Source organism: Cornus florida, unplaced genomic scaffold (genome assembly GCF_030987335.1).
Source record: "Cornus florida cultivar Cherokee Brave unplaced genomic scaffold, ASM3098733v1 CherokeeBrave_3.0.0_Hap2_Chr09, whole genome shotgun sequence".
Classification (NCBI taxonomy): Eukaryota; Viridiplantae; Streptophyta; class Magnoliopsida; order Cornales; family Cornaceae; genus Cornus; species Cornus florida.
The window spans coordinates 67,255,394-67,277,590 of record NW_026775579.1 but is presented as its reverse complement, the minus strand read 5'-3'; the positions used below and the strand labels follow the sequence as shown (position 1 = coordinate 67,277,590).

At 34.0% G+C, this 22,197-nt stretch overlaps 1 protein-coding gene and 1 long non-coding RNA gene across 3 annotated transcripts; both read left to right on the top strand.

The window, feature by feature from the left end:
* Positions 1–3,594: 3,594 nt before the first annotated feature.
* LOC132274208 (uncharacterized) lies at positions 3,595–8,349 on the top strand. 2 transcript variants are annotated; one of them, XM_059775431.1, is made up of 2 exons: positions 3,595–4,954; positions 5,491–8,349. In XM_059775431.1, exons 1-2 carry the CDS (start codon positions 3,834–3,836, stop codon positions 5,516–5,518), a joined length of 1,149 nt encoding a protein of 382 aa, XP_059631414.1. In that variant the 5' UTR covers positions 3,595–3,833; the 3' UTR covers positions 5,519–8,349. The 2 variants fall into 2 exon arrangements, with proteins under 2 accessions (XP_059631414.1, XP_059631415.1); XM_059775432.1 differs by lacking the exon at positions 5,491–8,349 and adding an exon at positions 5,085–5,262 and having other exon boundaries at positions 3,597–4,954.
* Positions 8,350–17,618: 9,269 nt separating this feature from the next.
* LOC132274207 (uncharacterized) lies at positions 17,619–22,173 on the top strand. The gene is made up of 2 exons (XR_009470358.1): positions 17,619–17,860; positions 20,558–22,173. It is a non-coding gene; the product is annotated as an uncharacterized LOC132274207 (long non-coding RNA).
* Positions 22,174–22,197: the final 24 nt, after the last annotated feature.

Below are 22,197 nucleotides of genomic sequence, written 5' to 3'. Positions count from 1 at the left end.
GATAGTTAAAGAAGATGTCTAAAAGTGGGACCCAAGACTCCAAAATAGTGTTAATTATGGGTTGGCTGTTATGATGTTGTGGACATTGCAGGGGTGGTGGAGTTGGTGGGACAACGGACGAGGAAGCGGTGGTCCAATCGAGGAAGCAATGGGGTTTGAAGATGAATTATGGAGGCTTCTAATAAGACCATCTCCTATACAAACTGTTATTTTTGCATGCTAAATTTATATTTTGAGAGGAGTTACAGTGTTAAAATGTTATATTTTAGCAATTTTGCTCTAATGGTGCATTTAATCCAAAATGCTATTTTTTGACACAATAACTATTATTTTTTAACTACCATTCCCAACTACTAATTTTCAACAACCAATTTTTTTTTTTTTATTTTTTTTTATTTTATTTATTTATTTTTTTTTTTGTGACTTTTGTATTTTATTTAGCTTATTTGTCTTATTAAAAATAATAATCATCAAATCTAACCGAATCTTAAAATTTAGGCAACTTTTGGATTCATAAACATATATATATCTAAACACATACATATATATACACACATATATACCAACATTGACATTTATACATACATAAGCACAACACCAAAGCCTTTTTGGTGAGGAGCTCCCGGGCAGCGAAGGAAACGACGGCGATGATGTCAGACCGGTGAGGCATCGTGGTGACGAGCTCCCGGACCGACGAGGCACCAAAGCTTTCTGAAATTGGAGGTATGTCGGTGAGGTTTTTTCGAGAGAGAAAGGGGAAATTCCAACAGAGCATAACAAATATATATATATCAACCTAAAAACCAAAACTCCTAATTTCAGATTTTTATGAATCCAAACCCTCCACATATATACACGAGGGAAGAGAAAGGACAAATAGAGAGGAAAATCCAAACCCTCCACATATATACACAAGGGATGCGAGAGAGAAAAGAGAAGGAAGAGAACAAATAGAAGTTGCCATATTTGGCAGAAGATTTGGTAAAGTTATATTTTGGCAGCCCATTTGGCACACCATTGGAATTGCTCTAAATGGGTATTTGGAGGGTTTAGAGATAGAAAAGTTTCGTTTTACAGGAAGAAAGCTGTCAAAGTGATTTTGAGAGAGAGAGGGAGAGATGAGGGGTGTGAAGAGAGCAAGAGAAGTGTATTGGAGGGAGAAGCAAGTGAATTGATAAGGACAAATTCATCCTTATACAATTGTAATATTTTGGATTAAAAAAGGAGAGTAAAAAATTCATTTCACGTTATTTTTTACAGTGTCAATAACCCAAACTTATTATTTTTTGAAATTGTTTCGATGTGAGATTTATCAAAAACGTCCAAAGATAAAATGCAACTAGGTTCACTTTGGAAATTTCAACAATTTTTGCAAATATGAAACTCCATATTCTAACCCCGGTTGCGGAAATATTTTTCAATTTTGGGTTGTTTTAGAGTTTGAGACAGGTTGTGCACCAGCCCACATAATTATTGGGCTTGGACTTTCACTCAATCTGAACACTTTCATACCATTGTCGATTTAGGTTTTTAATGCCTTAAATAGCTTGTAATTTGTATGGCTCAGTTGGTACAATGTAAATGGGGAAAAAGAAAAAAAAGGAAACGGAAGAAAATAAAAAGTTGTGTTTGTTATAAAATGTTGGATGGAAATGAGAGGGATTTGGAAGGAAAGACTAAAATATAAACAGTAACTTTTGTTATCCTTTCAAAAATGAGAGGAAATGGAAAGAAAGAAAGCTAATATTTTTAAGGGTTAAGTACAAAAAAACTCCTCTACTATCGATATAGTGCATATCAGTCCCTGTGTAGTAAAAAAACCCCATATACTATTTATTCGGTGCAAATAGGTCCTCATGTGGTATAAAATGACAATAATACCCTTACTTAGGTCCTCCTGTGGTATAAAATAACAATAATACCCTTACTTCAGTTGAATAAATTAATAAGTATAAATATAGGAAATGTAAAATGACCCTTTTATCCAAAACACTACCTAAATCTAATTTCCCTCAACCCAAACACAACCTTATGCCCATATGTAACCGTTCATCTTTTTCTTCTAGTGTGGATTCTTTCACCATTCCACCAATAAGCCACCATTCATCACTCTTAATCTCTCTCTCTCTCTCTCTCATTGATGTTGTTCTTGTGTATATCTGTTTTTTTTTTCTATCCATTTCTCTCTCTCATTGATGTTGTTCTTATGTATATGTGTTTTTTTTTTTTGTCTATCCATTGTGTTTACCTTATATAATTTTAATTTTATTTTATATGTCTATTGAATTGATAAAAACTAAAAAAAAATAAAAAATACGAGGCCACATCTCTCTTGGGTGTCGTGGCTGTGAGTACTCTGTTCCATTATCCTTTCCGAGCTTTTGAGGCCTTCGTTTTCTGGGGTTTGGTCATGAAGGGAGGGCTCCGTTCAAATGATGGATATTGCGGATGACGCACTTGCTGCCATATTTCCCTTGATTAGAGGAACTTGGCCCCATTGTCCTGCTTGGTGTCTTTACTGATATGGACGGGACGTTCCCCGGTATACGTGTGCGAAGCAGCTTCAATTTTGCATTTTTGTGATCCTGAAATTGTTTTCCATTGTCACAAATGCTTTAATCGTTGTTAGAAACAGACATTTTCTTCATTTTGGGGAAAAAAAACGTCAAGCTCTCGGTTGCGGGCTTGACAATCTCTGCAACTGCAAGGACAACCTCCTCTTCCTCCTCGTAACTCTCATCACTCTCTTCAACACCGCCACCTCCAAGTCGGACTCGAATCGAGTAGCCGAGCTCCTTGACCTCCAATCCCGATCTGAATCGCGGGTATCATCCACCTCAACCAAATCAGATTGAACTCACTTATTAATGAAAAGCAACCACAACCTTAGTTCCTCGCCGCTGCCGCTGCCGCCGCTTCAGAACGTCATGACATATTTGATGCGTTGAGTATATGATCTTGAGGAGAGAGGGAGAGATAGAAGACTGAAAATAAGAGGAGAAGAATCTTATTATTGATATATATATATATATATATAGAAGATCTTAGATTGGCAAAACTAGAAGTTAAAAAAAGAGATTGCAAAAAAATTGAAATTAAAGGAAGAATACCAAATCAAATTTGCATAAAAAAGGAAAACATAAGGAATTAATATATATATATATATATATCATAACCCTACAGAGAAAGGGGGAGGAGATAGATGGAGGAGGAATGGGTACGGGGGTTAATATGCACATATGGGTCGGGTAAATTGGAATTCAAAAGGGTAAAATAAAAATTTTATATTTAGCTTTTGTCAAAGTTGGTCAGAGAGGCTTATTTGCACATTTATTGAATTTTATAAACTAACATGCACATTTTAAAAAAATAAGGATTAATTCTGCACAAACTCTATATACTATAGGGTTTTTTTGCACTTAATCTTATTTTTAATAAAATTTTATTAATATCAAATTTACTATTATGTCTGTAAGAAAAAAAATTTATGAAAAAAAGTATAATTGTAAATTTATTATATTAGTTTTATTTTCTTATTTTTTTAAAACATAATTACTATAATTTTTCCTTTTCATTTATTAATCAACCAACGAACACTATCGTCACCTTTTTTTTATTTTTATTTTTTATTTATTTATTTTTTAACTAGAGCTCGAACTAGGTTTAGGGCACACTGTCCATCGTTCAGACACTTCCAAAGAACCAGAGACAATGATAGAGAAAGAAAATCGAATCACTGCAAATCTATGAAGCTCCCCACTTTACAGGCAAGTACTCATCTCTGCACTCTTCGCTTTGATTGATAGCATATATTTTGTGTGTATCTTCAAGAAATGAGGACTATATATATCTGCAAAAGCCTCATCTCTCTTTCTCTCAAGAATTCTTCACATCTCAGCAAAACCCCAATCTCTCTTTTCTCGCTCCTCTTCTTCTCTTCCTCTCCAGAAACCCCCATTGCGGTGGCCGATTACTTGATTGATAGACACAAATTTTCTCCTGAAACTGCTTCGAAAGTCTCTTCAAGAAGCCCCAATCTGAAAAGGCTTGAAAAGATCGGTTCGATTCTGTCATTTCTCGAGGAAATTGGTTTTTCGGATACCAACCTCGAGCGTGTCATCAAACACGCGCCTCAACTTCTCTCTGCAAATCTTGAGCTTTCCATCAAACCCAAATTCAAGTTTTTTCAAGACTTGGGTATTTCTTCTAGCGATATTGTGCAAATTGTTTCGTCTGACCCTCGGATTCTAACTAGTAGCGTTGATAATCGGCTTGGCCCGTCGATTTTAGCATTGAAGAGTGTTTTGGGTTCGAATATGGATGATGTGTCTAGGGTTTTAAAGAGATCTGGGTGCATTTTGACGCATGACGTGGCGAAAACCGTGATACCCAATATTGAATGTATGAAGAGCTGTGGTATTAGTTCGTCACAAATAACCCGGTATGTGCCTAGTTACGCAAGACTTTTCTTCCTTAAACCGACGTATATTAGAGAATGTGTGAAGAGGGTTGATGAGATGGGCTTTGACAGGAAGTCTAAGATGTTTTTTCATGCGATCCGGGTTCTTAGTTCGATGACTAAAGAGAATTGGGAATTGAAATTGGAGGTCTTTAAGAGTTTCGGGTTTTCGGAAGATCATATTTTGTCAGTTTTTAGGAGAGCTCCTCATGTATTTGGTCAGTCAGAGAGGAAAATTAAGGCTACAACACAGCTTCTCCTCAGCACGGGCAAATTGGATATCTCATTTGTTGTTAATCAACCAGGATTACTTGGTTTCAGTGTTGAGAATAGGCTTAAGCCACGGCTAAGAGTTCTGGAGGTTTTGGAAAGCAGGAATTTGCTTCTTAAAAAGCTGAGTTTGCTGACTGTATTCACGCTTACTGATAAGAAGTTCTTTCAGAAATATGTACTCCCTTATTCAGATGAAGTTGGCGAATTATTTTTTCCCCAACGGTAAGTTGGCGAATTATTCAAATTTTTTTTTTTTGATAAGTAAGTAGACGAATTATTCATGGTTAACAAGCGCTCATTGAAAGCAGAATTATGTGCTTAAAATCATGACATCCTCCTCTGACACTTCCAGATTTACTACCTAGAGGCTGCCTTGACACGAATTATGTTTCCCCTGAAAAAGCAAATGACTCGGCTACATATCATGGCAAGTTGTATCCATATGGTGTACTAATCTGAAAAACATGGATTAATTTTCCTTCATTTCAAATGAATTTAATTGAACATTTCTTTTTGTTTCATGTTTTCAATTGAGGCATCATGTTGAATAAGCCTGGTAGGTATAATATTTTGCTAAAGGTTTCTCATTTTGTGCGTTAGGCAATGATTGTTAAGTATCTGCATGTATAGCCATGACCTTATTCTTCACTTGTAATTTTCTCATTTTGCATGATCAAGTTTTTGTTTCTCATTTATATTGGTACTTACAGTACTCATGCATGCCAATACTGATCTACCAATATATAATTATGATTTAGGGAAGTAACGTTCTTCTTCCAATGCTAGCAGTATCCTGAATGAAGTTGTCTGCACTCTGCTGGTGCTTCTTGCAATAGTGAATTTTGACTTCGATTCACCGAGTACTTCTCTTTTCATTTCCTTTTTAAATCCCTACAAATGTCCCATCCTTAGGAACTTCTGAGATGATTCTGGTTTAGTTTGTGGAACTCTATTACCACCATGAGACTGGATGGACAAGAGATTAAGCACTCAAGTAGAGAAGTTGGCGGATTATTCATGGTTAACAAGGGCTCATTGGTAGCAAGGAGTTGTAGGAGCAATAGTGTGTGTGTGTGTGTATTTTACCTTCCAAAAAGAAGAGTTGATGTGGTGTGGTGTTGAATATCAAATCTAGTTGCTCTTCTGAAATTTTTTTTGTCTGATCTTTCTTAGCATGGTTACAGAAGGAAAGATAAGAGGTAAAAAAAAAAAAAACTCTTGTTTGGTTTCTTCTACTTCTCATCCTATTATTTAGTTAGTAGAAGAGAACGTAGGCGGATTTATCCCAGGGCATTTGTAACTTGTGAGGCGTCTATGATTCTGCATTTTAAAGTCTTCCTAGCAACTAGGCAGCTCTGTTTACTTATCATTCAAGCCACGTTTGATTGTGTTATCCTCAAAATTGAACTCTGTAGAGATGACCCATAGCTGATGAGATTTGGTTGATTCTAGTGCCAAGGTATATAATTACCATTAAGGTAGCTCATCTCATTCAGATGATTCTGAGGTACAATTTGTTACCAAGTTTTATGTTTTCAATGGTAATTATAGGAATGTAGATATAGGAGCTCCTAGTAAGAGGGACTCTAGAGAACCCCTTTCTTAGTGTAATATTTGATGTGAGAAATCGGTTGAAATCAATTTTCAAGTTGAACAGACCTAATTTCACAAACAAATGTGTTTAGTAGATTCTTTTTTGGTTTCCTGTTCCTTTCTTGCCTTGGTGATTGTTCTGTTTTCTAATTCTATCTATATTTTCTCTCTATTATGTTAATGAAATTAAATTTACTTTACTGAAAGTAAAAACATTCATTCTTTATTACATCCCCGAGTTGCTCCATTTCACATTTATGGAGGTAATAAAGAATTGTAAAGTATGAACTGGTCCAAATTTACAAAATTAGATTAGAAATATGGACATAATAAAACTTTATGCATTTATGTTACTATTTCAAAATTTTGGTACAAGTGTGATTCGTGTCTCCATTGTCATGTTTTGATTTTGGCGTCACAGAACATAACATTTTCTCCTGTTTACAAAATTAGATTAGAAATATGGACATCATAAAATTTTATGCATTTATGTTATTATTTCAAAATTTTGGTACAAGTGTGATTCGTGTTGAAATGTTTTGATTTAGGTGTCACACAACATACATGTTAACGGTTACACAGTCTCGTGATGGGAATTAGTTGTCTATTTTGGCTACAAATTTCAGAACCTTAATTGACAAAAAGTGACAAAAGTGGTCTTATCACTGTGAGCATGTAGGTTCATAATAATTCTTTCTTCATTTTAATGTTTATCACATATATCATAAATTTTTGTGACAAAAGTGTGTATCATATTGGTGTCACCTTTAGAACCCAATAGGCTTTTTTAGTGGCAAAAGTGTTTTCTATGTGTGTGCCTTCTTAATAATATTTTCTGCATTTAAGGGTCCGTTTGGCATGAGATGTGTGTATTAAGCATTTTGTTTTTGGTTGTAGGAGTGTTTTGAATAGAAATCGGAATCATGTTTGTTAACGGAAATTTGTTTTGAGAAATTCAAAAATTTGCTTTAGCTCCTTCGCTACAATATCAAAACACATAATATTACCAATTTGGTGATATGGGTTTTGGCCAAAAAAATTGATATGTTGTGAACTATTCCAAACCAATGTCAGTCGTCCCAAATATAATATGTGCCCAAATTTAAATATCAACATAAAAAAAATAATATCATAACGCTTGCCAAACGGGTAAATGTTTCCTGTTATGTTTTTGTAACTCAAAAATTTAAAAGGGTCATCAGCTATGTCAAACCGTTGTCGAAGTACTTTGGAATTCTTATAAAATGTGTCAAAATTTTGGTACAAATGTGATTATTATAGAACAATCAATGGATGTTATCGGACTTTGCACAAATCAAATCAGGCGGCTCAAATGATAGCACAATTCTACTCCATTTACTCCAATTGCATTCCCTCCTAAGAGCAACTCCAATGGTCGCCAAATGGGTTGCCAATTTCAAAATATAGCAGGTGGGTTAAAATTGGGCTCTCCAGTGGGTAGTCAAAATAGCTAGCTATGCCCAGAATATTGAGAAGAAAAGGGCGACAGAAACCTACGACGGAGGACATCCATGACGTTTCCTGTTTATCCGTCTCTCTCCCTCAATCCTCTCCAACCGGGTAAATTCTCTCTTCTCAGATCTGTATTTTCTCTTCCCCTCTCATCCTCATATATGTATATATATATCTCTTCTCAGATCGGATTCGGAATTTTGTGGATAAATTCTCTCTTCTTCAGATCTGTATTTCACTATTTTTCGTTACTATACAGTCTATATATTGATGTTTACGTTTACAGTTTCGAAAAACAATTGCAAATAGGTGCAATTGTAAAATTATATATGCAAATAGGACACTACCCTGATATTCTCTTGCTATTCGTAAAATTCCTTTCACTTATCTCTATTTACTATGTTAAGGTTACCTGGGATGAAGTTAGTACCTACCCTGGAAACAAAATTAAAAGGTTTATATATCTATATTCTGTAATTTAGGAGGCCGTGAAGGTTTGTAAAGAAACAAACTTAAGATTGTATTATTTGTCTTTTCTTCTTGTTGATTGATTTTGGCCCCTGCAGTTTGCAAAACGAAGCGTACTGTGCTGGAAATTTCAGATTTCTGATTGGAATCAGATTTCATCAAGTTTTGGCCTTGATCAAGCGTTTTAGGTCTACCTCTATGGTTGTAGCCATCCAACTCTTAGGTAGGCTACCTCATCCCTCATCGTCTTATAGCACCTCTTCATTCAATTAGCTTCTTGAAATGGAAATGTATATATTTTTCAGAGTTGCAAACCTCCACCTGAAAAAAGAAATTTTCATTGATACTTAAAACAAAAAAGAGCGGAATGGAAACATAGGATTAATGTAGCCGACCCCAAGTAGTTAGGAAAAAGGTTTGATTGTTGTTGTTGTATTACTTAAACATAGGATTACTGATCCATTCCCTGTTTTATTTACTATGTCTCGCAGACACACACTCAAGAGAATTGCTTTTGTATAATTTTAAATGACATCGTTTGTTTGACACTTTTATATTTAGAAAAAAAAATTTAGTTCACTAGGTCATAGTTTCATGTTATTCTATTCTAGATGAAGGTTTAATAGTGTTTTCATTTTGGAATATCTTTTGAAATTTGTATGTGATATAAGGATATATAAATGTTAGTAGATGTTTATACAATGGCAGAGTTGGATGAGAATATGCATGACGTTGAGAGCTTCAGCATTGTTCCCTTGTTCATTTAATTCCAGAAGTTAACAGGTGTTTTGTCCAGCTGATATGTGTTGTTGGAAGAGCAGACTTGGCTTTTAAATATTTTATTATTATTATTTTTTTATAAACTATTAAGTGAAAATAGCATTTTGAATAAATGCACCATTGGAGCATAATTGCTAAAATATAACATTTTAGCACTGTAGCAACTCTCAGAATATAGCTTTGACATGCAAAAATAACTTTTTGCATTAGAGATGGTCTAAGAACTTTGCATACCAAACCCTATTATGTAGAAAATAGGTTTAGGCTAAGAACTATGCAGTCTATGTAGAATATATATCTAACTCATTTGAGTTAAAAAAAACAAAAAAAAAAAAAATTCCCCCAATAAACAATGATAAGATGGCGTCATTTGAGGCTCACATGAATGTCTCTATTTGATCACTTTTATTTCATATTATTTAGTCGGCCTATTTAATGAACGTGATAAAACATTGCTCTTGATACAGCCTTGTAAGCAAAATTTCACTTTCGTATTGGAGACACCGTGTCCAAATTACCCTAATCTAGTAAAATTAACTCATATCATTACCACAAAATTAAAAGCAACTCCCTATTAATTTTGTGAGAGCAGTTCTAAAAATCAGAAAATATACCTATCAAAAAAGAAAAATCAAAATAAAAAACTGTGCAAAAACTTATGTAGAACTCAAATATTCTCATTCCATGTGGACGAGCGCTTGCATGTTGCTTACTTAGCGTAACCTCTTGCAGCAAATAGACTCACAAAGGAAAAAATTTTGCTTGCACTTTTTCAACTTTGGGCCGTTGTATTGGTTGCAGGATCCAGCCCTATGGGCCTTACTGTTACGAGTTCATTGGGCTTTACTACTTGCACCGAATTCCTTTTTTATTTGTGATGGCCATAAATGATTAATATTTTAGTGAAAAAAAAAAAAAAAAAAAAAAACAGATTACATTCGTTCAATTGAAGTTAATGAGTAATGATTAATGAGAATGTGTGTAAGGAATCGCATGTGTGTGTGAGTATCACTTAGAATATGTTTGAAGTTAGAAAGAGAGTAATTAGGGTCTTTCACATATTGAACCGGTTGCTTTTTAAATTGAACCGGTTACATTTTTTAACCCAAATAAGAGCATTTTCAATGCAAAATGTTATTTTTTCATGCCAAAGTTATATTTTGAGAGGAGTTATAGTGTCAAAATACTATATTTTAATAATTATACTTCAATGATGCATTTCATCCAAAATGTTATTTGGAGTGTATTATTTTCATCCACCTGCTATATTTTGAAAAACGACACTGTATGAGAAAAAAGAGACCTCTCAAAAAAATTTGAGAGCTGCTATATGGCAATACTTTTGGCAATCTTAATATATAAGAGGTCCAATGTATTATTTTCATTCACCTGCTATATTTTCACTACCTTCTACCACCACCACTGCCATCTCCTTCTACCACCTTTCATCACCACCACCATTACCGCTAACACCTTCCACCACCACCACTTCCACTGCCTTCCACCACCACCACAGTCACCTCCATTGGCTTCCACCACAGCCATCTCCTTCCACCACCTTCCACCACCACCACCGCTATCGCCTTTCACCACCACCACTTCCACTGCCTTCCACCTCAACCACAGTCACCTCCATTGGCTTCCACCACCGCCACCTACACCACTATCTCCTTCCACCACCACCAACACTCTTGTCACCACCTTCCACCTTTGCCACCGCCGCCGCTTTCCAAGACCACCACCTACACCACTACCGCTTTCCACCTCCACTACCACCATTTATTTTTAAAAAATTATAGAAGAATGTCATTTTGTTAATTTAATTTATTTTTTATTAACAGGGATGTTTTGGAGAACTCAATTTGAAATTTGTTCCATTTTAAATTTAAAATTGGTCCAACCAAACACTAGAATGGTTATTATTATTCCATTCTAACACATTTCATATTAATGAGAATGTTTATTCCAACCAACGAGCGGTTTAGCGGTATTAGCCTCATACGTCCTAAAGGAAGGTTAGAGGTTCAAGTCATGAAAGAGACGTGTGTGTGTGAGTACCAAATAGTTGCATTCCCATTAAGGCTTTTTGGGAAACTAATTTGAGAATGAGCCATAAAAATCTTTTTGTGAAAAAAACAAAATTTAAATAAAAGAAGGTTGTATTGATATTCATCTACAGATGTCTCGATAGATCAATAGGTTAGTGCTTTCGGTAGATTTTGAATAACTCGACTTCGACTCTCTGCATTTACTAATTTAACTTCTTGTACTTCTTGTCTCATAATAAAATAAAATAAAAAATTGATATTCATTTCAATATAAATGAGAATGTATATACATGTTTAAATTTATAAGACTACTTGTCTCCAAAGGCTTTGACGAATAACATTTATGGATTTAAGTGTGTACAGTTATTGTTTATTTATTTATTTTATATTGATACAATCATACGAAACTCACACAAGTGTGTATAGTTATTGTTTATTTATTTATTTTATATTGATATGATCATATGAAACTCACACACAGTCACTCCTGAACCGCAGAGGAATTAGCCGTTGTAGAGATTGAGAGATGATGATTGGCCTTTTTCATTACTGTTATATTGGGTTTTACTTCTTACACCCGGACCCAGTCAGCTAAAGGCCCAATAATTTCTTTTTTATTTGGAAATGAGCCTAACTTACAGAGCTCGAACTACGTTTAGGGCACGCTGTTCATCATTCAAACACTCTTCGAGAATCACAGAGAGAGAGAGATCACTGCAAATCTACGAAGCTCCCCACTTTGCAGGCAAGTACTCATCTTTACACCCTTCGCTTTGATTGATAGCATATTATGTGTGTGTATCTTCAAGAAATGAGGACTATATATATCTGCAAAAGTCTCATCTCACTCTCTCTCAACAATTCTTCACATCTCAACAAAACCCTAATCTCTCTTTTCTCTCTCCTCTTCTTTTCTTCCTCTCCAAAAACCCCCCAATGCGGTGGCTGATTACTTGATTGAGAGACACAAAATTTCTCCTGAAACTGCTTCGAAAGTCTCGTCCTCTCTAGGAAGCCCCAATCTGAAAAGCACTGAAAAGATCGATTCGATTCTGTCATTTCTCAAGGAAAGTGGTTTTTCGGATACCAATCTCGAGCGTGTCATGAAACACGCGCCTCAACTTCTCTCTGCAAAACTTGAACTTTCCATCAAACCCAAATTCAAGTTTTTTCAAGACTTGGGTATTTCTTCTAGCGATATTGTGCAAATTGTTTCGTCTGACCTACGGGCTCTAACTAGTAGCGTTGATAATCGGCTTGGCCCGTCGATTTTAGCATTGAAGAGTGTTTTGGGTTCGAATATGGATGATATGTCTAGGGTTTTAAAGAGATCTGGGAGCCTTTTAAGGTATGATTTGGGGAAAACTATTATACCCAATATTGAATTTATGAAGAGTTGTGGTATTTCGTCGCAAATAATCCACCATGTCTATAAATCCCCAAGATTATTCTTGCATAAACCAACGATTATTAGAGAATATGTCAAGAGGGTTGATGAGATGGGTTTTGACAGGAACTCTAAGTTGTTTATTGAAGCGATTCGGGTTATTAGTTCTATGACTAAAGAGAATTGGGAGTTGAAATTGGAGGTGTTTAAGTTTGGGGTTTTCGGAAGATGACATTTTGTCAGTCTTTAGGACAGAGCCTCAGGCTTTTACTAAGTTAGAGAGGAAAATTAGGGCGATAACTCAGCTTTTTCTTAGCACGGGCAAATGTGATATCTCATATGTTGTTAAAAACCCAGACTTGCTTGGTCGCAATATTGAGATTCTATCTATGTTTTATAGAAAGAAAGGGAGGGGGAAATAGTTTAAAAAATTCTCTTCTTTGGGGTGAGTCTATGATTCTGTTATTGAAATTCTATCTATGTTTTATTTCTATTATGTTAATGAAATTAATTTACATTGTGAAAAGTTGTTTTATTGCAACCCAATCCCGGACATCATAAATATTTATTTATTTATTTTATTATTTCAAAATTGGGACATGTGAGAAATCTATTGAATGATCTACTCAAATGAGAATGAATCCATTGGATTGTAATTGAGTATAATCCATACTCAATTTGTCTCTGAATTAGAAATACTTTTCAATGTCATTGGGTTAAGAGGGAGCTTGTCATGGATTGAATTGAACTACAGCACACCATACAGTGCATCAACCATTTATTACAATAAAATACTAGTATTCCGTTTCTTCATATTCCTGCATAATTTGTCATTCAGAAAATAATTTATCAAGAATTCAAAAAATAAAAAATTATTTTTAGAGATTTATAAAATTTTTATAACCTAGATTTCATAAGACCAGGTCAAGCCTTGACTAGCCCTTGTCATCATTCTAAAAACAAATCCTAATAGAGTATTACTACTATTTAATTCTACAATTGATATATTACTTTGCTTACCACACAATGATAAAACCTGTCAAACTAGATATATTCTTACTTATGAGTCCCTGTTTAATTAGTGTGTAATATCATGTATCATCGCTTTACCAAGAGAATTAAGTTATTCTCATATTCTGCATTTTAATGGTTACAATATATATCATAAATTTTAGTGACAAAAGTGTGCATCCTAAGTCACATAAAGCAGGAGTGGGAGCAAGAGCGAATTTAAAAGCGGGAGAGTGACAGAATTAATTCATAAATAGTGAGAAATTGAGCGAGAGTGTGCGCGGAGCGTGAGAGTGACACTTATTGAGAAGGATTGTGTGACTTAGGTATCAACCCTTTATTACAATAAAATATACCTTTTCTTCATATTCCTCTTGATTTGTTATTCAAAAAATAATTTATCAAGAATTCAAAAAATAGAAAATTATTTTTAGAGATTTATAAAAACTTTATAACCAAGTTTTCATAATACTGATCTCAGTAAGGGTCAAGCCTTGACTAAAAATAAATCCTAATGTTTGAAAAATTAAAAACATTCTATTAATTGGTAGCCCGAGAAAGGGGTATTTCTAATTTCACTTTTTGTCTAACTAACTAACTTTTTTCTTTGTGCGTTTCGGGAGTATCTCCATTCATAAGTCCGAGATCTACGTCTATAAATTGAAAGGTCCAAATGATCAATACTGTAATCAATTGTTAATGTAAAATTCTCCTCTACTACCATTTAATTCTACAATTGTGTATTATGTACTACAACACCTACACATTGATAAAACCCATAAAAATAGTTGTATTCTTACTTATGGGTCCGTGTTTTATAATCTGTGTTTTTCGGATGCTAGTAGGATCATGAATGAAGTTGTCTACACTCTGCATGTGCTTCTTGTAATGGTTAAAGATTAGGGTAGAGAAAAAGGCTTAATGATGAGGGTGGTTTTGTCAATTGACAGGGTTAATATTTATAAATTAATTGAATTAAATAATCAGAGACAAATATGACATTTAGAATTACAGAGAGTGTCATTATTAAAAAGGTCATTGACACCGAAACCTCACGGATGTCCATGCAATTTACCCTATTTTATATTTTTTAGTCGGCCTATTTAATTGATGAGATAAAACATTGCTCATGATATGCTAAATCAACAAGTACTTTAATACTTGGCAAGTTCTATCTTCCTCTTTCCCTTTGGGCCGTGTTCTGTACACCTAGATAATCTCTAGGGTTTAATCAAGCAGACCAATATAAGAACTAACATGTTGTTTATTAATTAATATTTTCATTAAATATAGTTATATGTCTTTGTATTTTGAAAGCAATTACACCCGTTGACTTCCTCTTATTCCTGTTTCGTCCCCATACTCTCATTGCTTTTTTTTTTTACTTTGCAATTCATAAATTATGGTAATAAATTTAAATAAAACAAGAAAAAAAAAAATATTCTATATATATCATTTGTAAGTCAAACAAGAATTTTAATTAGGAAAACAAAAAAAGAAAAATTAAATAAATTAAGAAAAATTAGACTATGATGTCTGATAAACGAGTAAAATTTAACATTTTTAAAAGGAAATCAAATTATATTTTAAGAGCAAAAGAGAAAAGAAAGAAAACTTTAGGAGATAATTTTAATTAAAAATTTTAGGGGGGTATATAAAAATTTTCTTTAAAATGTACAAATAAAATAAAAATACCTAAATTTTATACTTGGCCGGGCCAGTGGCATGTGCCCTGTGGGTACAAACAATCTCTGTGTACAATTGTGTGGTGTTTTTACCCACATACTAATAAATCCCCTAATTTACATATTAATAATGTCAAAATATTTATTCACTAACAAAACAAATCTTCGTAAAACACCGTCTATATCGTCAAAGCTGTTCAGAGAGTAAATGATCTATATATATTTTTTTTCTTTGCATTCCATGTTTTATTTATCTTTATTTTTTTCTATTATTTTTTTCTAATCATTGTTTTTTATTCTCTTTTGACATTATTATTATTATTATTATTATTTTTATAAATTTTTTTTACACTTTTATCGAATCGAATACCTATTTATTAACAAATCGGAATATTGATTCACTTACAAATAATTTGTTGGATTATCGGATTGGATCGGATTGAGTAAAATGCTCGTTCGATTTGGATCGGATGGAGTAAAATGCTCGTTCGATTTGTTAGGAATTATGTCTCAAATTTCCATTATTATTAGTTTTTATTTTAGAGTGTATTTTTTATGGTAATTTCTTATAGAGACTGTATTGGGCTCTAAGAAATTGTAATCCTTGTCCACCAAGGAATTGGGTATGTGACTCTATAAATAGACACTTAGGCTATTGTTGAGAGTTATGAGTTGAGAGAGATGTAACCTCATGAGGGAGTACGTTGATGGTAGGGGTGAGTTACGGGTTTGGTAAAGTGAACACTAATGGTGAGAATGAGTCTCGTGGAGTACACGGAAAACTCGGTCAAGAGTTTGTGTGCATGGTACGGTGTTGAAATTATCTACTATTGTAATATCTCTACATATATAGTGAATCTCTTGTCATCCGTGATGTAACCCTAATTTTGGGTGAACCACGATATATCTTGTGTTATGGTTTGAAGTGTTATTTTCTTTCTTTCTTTAGCTTCCACTATGCCCCAACAACTGGTATCAGAGTCAAAGGTGAAGGAGATTCAGAAAACACAAGAAGTCTCAATATGTGTTATAACGAACTTCAGTTGTAGGTGGAGTCAATCAGCTTGGTTACATGGCATGGAGCTTGAGTAGTCAAGGTGGAGCCTTGGGGTTTTGACTGATTGAGCAACGTATAGTGGGGATAATCCGAGTTCTGCAATAAGATCGAGAAGATTGAAGTGGCAAAGAATTGTCCAGATTCAATTGCTATGGGAAACGATGATTGACGGAATGGAATTTGAGCCAAGATGGAGATTGTTATGAATTATGTATCAAATTTCTATTATTATTAGTTTCTATTTTAGAGTGTATTTTTTATGGTAATTACTTATAGAGACTGTATTGGGCTCTAAGAAATTGTAGTCTTTATCCACTAAGGAATTAGGTATGTGACTCTATAAATAGATACTTAGGCTATTGTTGAGAGTTATGAGTTGAAAGAGATGTAGCCTTATGAGGGAGTATGTTGATACTAAGGGTGAGTTACGGGTTTGGTAAAGTGAACACTGATGGCGAGAAGGAGTCTCGTGGAGTACACAGAGAACTCGGTCAAGAGTTTGTGTGTATGGTCCGGTGTTGAAATTCTCTACTATTGTAATATCTTTACATATATAGTGAATATCTTCTCATCCGTGGATGTAACCCTGATTTTGGGTAAACCACATATATATCTTGTGTTATGGTTTGAAGTGTTGTTTTCTTTCTTTCTTTTGTTTCCGCTGTGTCCCAACATGATTCGGATAGGATCAAACCATATCCGATCCAAATCCGACCCGTTGACACGTCTAGATGGAATACCATAAGAAGGAGTGTTAAATTGTATGTGTCATTTGAAATTTCAAGTTTCCAAAGCCAGAAGAAACACACTGTGGAACAAGAAGTTTATCAGAAACTTCAAGCTGAAGAGAATGTTTTAGCTAATAATGTGAATTATGAGCTTAACAGTGAAGAAAATGACGAGATAAAGCAGAGAGAACTTAAAAGATGAAAAAAGCAAATTGAAAATAATGAGACTAAAAAGGACAGGATAAAGCACAATATAGTTAGAAACATTGATAATGGTTGGAAGAGAAGTATAACGGGCATTGAAATACTCTGATTTGGCCAGTAAAGGCTTTCATTTACGGTGAGTCATTCACTCTTATTCTATCGGCTTTTTGGGAAGCTTATCTGAGAATGAGCCATAAAATATTTTTGTGAAAAAAACAAAATTTAAAAGAAAAGAAGACTATTGATATTCATTTTAATATAAATAAAGAGGTATGTACATGTTTCTATTTACGTATTTATATGACTACTTCTTGTCTCCAAAGGCTTTGGGGAATACCATTACATGTATGTATGGGTTTTACTGTGTACTATTTTTATTTTATATTGATACAAAACTCACACACTCGCTCTTGAACCCCAGCAGAGGAATTAGTTTTGCTGGTCTTTCTAAACTTTGAGCCGTTGTAGAACATTGAGAGATGTTGATGGGCCTTTTTAAAACTTTTACATTGGGCTTTACTTCTTTCACCCAGACCCAGTCAGCTAAAGGCCCAATAATTTCTTTTTTATTTGGAAACGAACTAACTTACAGAACTCGAACTAGGTTTAGGGCACACTGTTCATCATTCAAACATTCTTTGAGAATCAGAGAGAAATCGCTGCAAATCTACTAAGCTCCCCTCTTTACAGGCAGGTACTCATCTCTACACTTTTCGCTTTGATTGATAGCATATTATATGTGTGTGTATTTTCAAGAAATGAGGACTATTTATATCTGCAAAAGTCTCATCTCACTCTCTCTCAACAACACTTCACAACTCAACAAAACCCCAATCTCTCTTTTCTCTCCCCTCTTCTTCTCTTCCTCTCCAGAAAGCCCCATTCCGGTGGCCGATTACTTGATTGATAGACACAAATTTTCTGCTGAAACTGCTTCGAAAGTCTCTTCCGTCGTAAAGTATCTGAAAAGGCCTGAAGAGACCGATTCGATTCTTTCATTTCTCCAGGAAAGTGGTTTTGCGGATACCCATGTTGAGCTTCTCATCAAACGCATGCCTCAAGTTCTCTCTTCAAATCTTGAGCGCTCCATCAAACCCAAATTCAAGTTTTTACAAGACTTGGGTATTTCTTCTAGCGATGTTGTGGAAATTGTTTCATCTCACCCACGGATTCTAGCTAGTAGCGTTGATCGGCTTGGCCTGTCAATTTTAGCATTGAAGCGTGTTTTGGGTTCAAATATGGATGTGCCTATGGTTTTAAAGAGATCTGGGAGGCTTTTGGGGCACGATTGGGCGAAAACTATGATACCCAATATTGAATTTATGAAGAGTTGTGGTATTAGTTCTTCGCAAATAACCCACTATGTCTGTAATTTCCCAAGATTATTCTTGCATAAACCGACGAGTATTAGAGAATATGTCAAGAGGGTTGATGAGATGGGTTTTGACAGGAACTCTAAGTCGTTTATTGAAGCGATTCGGGTTATTAGTTCTATGACTAAAGAGAATTGGGAGTTGAAATTGGAGGTGTTTAAGAGTTTGGGGTTTTCGGACGATGACATTTTGTCAGTTTTTAGGAGACTACCTCAGGCTTTTGCTAAGTCAGAGAGGAAAATTAAGGCGATAACTCAGCTTTTCCTTAGCACGGGCAAATGTGATATCTCATTTGTTGTTAAAAACCCAGACTTACTTGGTCGCAGTATTGAGAATAGGCTTAAGCCACGGCTAAGAGTTGTGGAGGTCTTGGAAAGCAGGAATTTGCTTCTTAAAAAGCCGAGTTTGGCAAGTGTATGCAAGATCACTGAAGAGAAGTTCTTTGAGAAATATGTACTCCCTTATACAAATGAAGTTGGCGAATTATTCAAGGTTAACAAGGGGGAGCAATAGTCGTGTATTTTACCTACTAAAAAGAAGAAGAGTTGTTGTGTTGAGGCGTTGCATATCAAATGTAGTTGGTATTTTGAATTTTGTTTTGTGTCTTTCTTAGCATGGTTATAGAAAGAAAGGGAGGGGGAAAAAAATTAAAAAAATTCTCTTCTTTTGGGGGGAGTCTATGATTCTGTTAATGAAATTCTATTTATGTTTTGTTTCTATTATGTTAATGAAATTAATTTACATTGTGGAAAGTTGTTTTTCTGCAACCCAGGTCCCGGACATCATAAAAATTTATTTATTTATTTTATTATTTCAAAATTTTGGTACAAGTATGATTGGCGTTTACATTGTCATGTTTTGTTGTCATAGAACATACATGTGACAGTCTCAAAATGTGAATTAGTTGTCTATTAGGTTACAAATGTCAAAAAAAAAAATTGGGACATGTGAGAAATCTGTTGAATGGTCTACTCAAATGAGACTGAATCCATTGGATTGTAATTCTATATAATCAATACTCAATATGTCTATGAATTAGAAATACTTTTCAATGTCATTGGGTTAAGAGGGAGCTTGTCATAGATTGAATTGAACTACAGCACACCATACTACAATGCATAACCATTTATTACAATAAAATATACCTTTTCTTCATATTCCTGCTTGATTTATCATTCAGAAAATAATTTATCAAGAATTCAAAAAATAAAAAATTATTTTTAGAGATTTATAAAATTTTTAGGGCAAAGTACAGAAAACCCTCCTCGACTTGTAGTCTTTTTCAGTAAACCCTCCTCGTCTAATTTTTTACCAAAGAACCCCCATCGACTTGTAGCCATTTTGAATAAATCTCCCTTGTCTAATTTTTTACCAAAGAACCCCCCTCAATTATCTATTTAGGAGGTAAAAGAATTGTTATTTGGACCAAAATCCCCTTTTATTTAAATTTTAGTTTTTCCGAACTTTAAAAATTCATATCTCACAAACTGTGCATCCAAATATTGCAAATAATATATGTACGGAAAACTTATAAAATAAGGATTCCAGAAATATAAGATTTGTACAACAAACCTTCATAATTAGAGAAAAATAGGCAATCTAAAAATCTACTCCAACAATCTTATTTTATTTTTAAAAATAAAATGCTAGAGACTCAGAATTATTAATTTACATATGGAGCCGAATATATAAACAAATTAGCTCCAACAGAGATCTATTTTATGAGATTATATTTTGCGTCAAAATATTTTCATTCTTTTATAAACTCGCCATTTATAAAAAATAAAAATGAATATTCGGTCTCTATTGGGGCTAATTTTTTTTATATGTTATGCTCCATATGAAAATGAATAATTTTGAAAATTTTTCTGCAAATAACCCGAGTATTTTATAAAAAATAAAATAAAATAAAATAAAATAAAATTATTGCAGTAGATTTTTAGATTGTCTATTTCTCTTTGGTTATGAAGTTTTGTTAAACAAATCTAACAACTTCCTTTTTTCTTTGTGAGTTTCAGGAATATTCTCATTCATAGGTTCGAGATCTACGTCTATGAAAGGTCCGAATGATCAACAATGCAATCAGTTGTTACTATAAAATTCTCCTCTAGTACCATTTAATTCTACAATTGTGTGTTATATACTACTTAAACACCGACGCAATGATAAAACCCATAAAAATAGTTGTATTCTTACTTATGGGTCCGTGTTTTATAATCTCTGTGTTTTTCGGATGCTAGCAGTATCATGAATGAAGTTGTCTGCACTATGTAGGTGCTTCTTGCAATGATTAAAGATTAGGGTAGAGAAAAAAGATTAACGATGAGGGTAATTTTGTTGATTAACAGGGTTGATATTTTGTAAATTAATTAAATTAAATAATCAGAGATAAATATGACATTTCTTGGAAAGTGGTTTTGCGGATACCTATCTTGAGCTTCTCATCAAACGCATGCCTCAAGTTCTTTCTGCAAATCTTGAGCGTTCCATCATACCCAAATTCAAGTTTTTTCAAGACTTGAGTTTTTCTTCTAGCGACGTTGTGAAAATTGTTTTGAATAACCCATCGATTCTACTTTATAGCGTTGTGAATCGGCTTGGCCCATCGATTTTAGGATTGAAGGGTGTTTTGGGTTCAAATATGGATGATGTGTCTAGGGTTTAAAAGAAAAATGGGAGGATTTTGAGGTATGATTTTGTGAAAACTGTGATACCCAATATTGAATTGATGAAGAGTTGTGGCATTAATTCGTCGCAAATAACTCAATATGTCTGTAATTACCCAACTGTTTTCATTCTTAAATTGACGAGAATTAGAGAATTTGTCAAGATGATTGATGATATGAGCAATTGACAGGAAGTGTAAGATGTTTTTTCACGCGGTTCAGGTTCTTAGTTTTATGAGTAAAGAGAATTGGGAGTTGAAATTGAGAGAAATTATTAGATGGTCCTGGTCTATTTGACATTTGGTGGACTAATTCAATAAAGACCTTTCGATCATGAAATTTAGTAATTTATTATTACACTCTTGTGGGACATTTTCTCTATCTAAGAGTCTGTATTTAGAGGTGTTTAAGAGTTTGGGGTTTTCGAAAGATGATATTTTGTCAATTTTTAGGAGAGTGCCTATTGTTTTCCTGGAGTCAGAGAGGAAAATTAAGGCTATAACACAGCTTTTCCTTAGCACGGACAAATATGATATATCATTTGTTATTAGTAACCCAGATTTACTTACTCTCAGTGTTGAAAATAGGCTTAAACAGCGGCTAAGAGTTATGGAGGTTTTGGAAAGGAAGAATTTGCTTCTTAAAAAGCGGAGTTTGTCGTATGTATGCAAGATGAATGATAAGAATTTCTTTGAGAACTATGTACTCCCTTATTCAGATGAAGTTGGCGAATTATTCAAGGTTAACAAGGGGGAGCAATAGTGTGTGTATTTTATCTACCAAAAAGAAGAACAGTTGTTATGGTGAGGCGTTGCGTATCAAATCTAGTTGCTATTCTGAATTTTGTTTTGTACCTTTCTTATCATGTTTATAGAAAGAAAGGGAGAGCGGAATTATTATTATTATTTTTTTAATTCTCTTGTTTGGGGAGTCTATGATTCTGTTAATGAAATTCTATTTCTGTTTTATTTCTATTATGTTATGAAATTAAT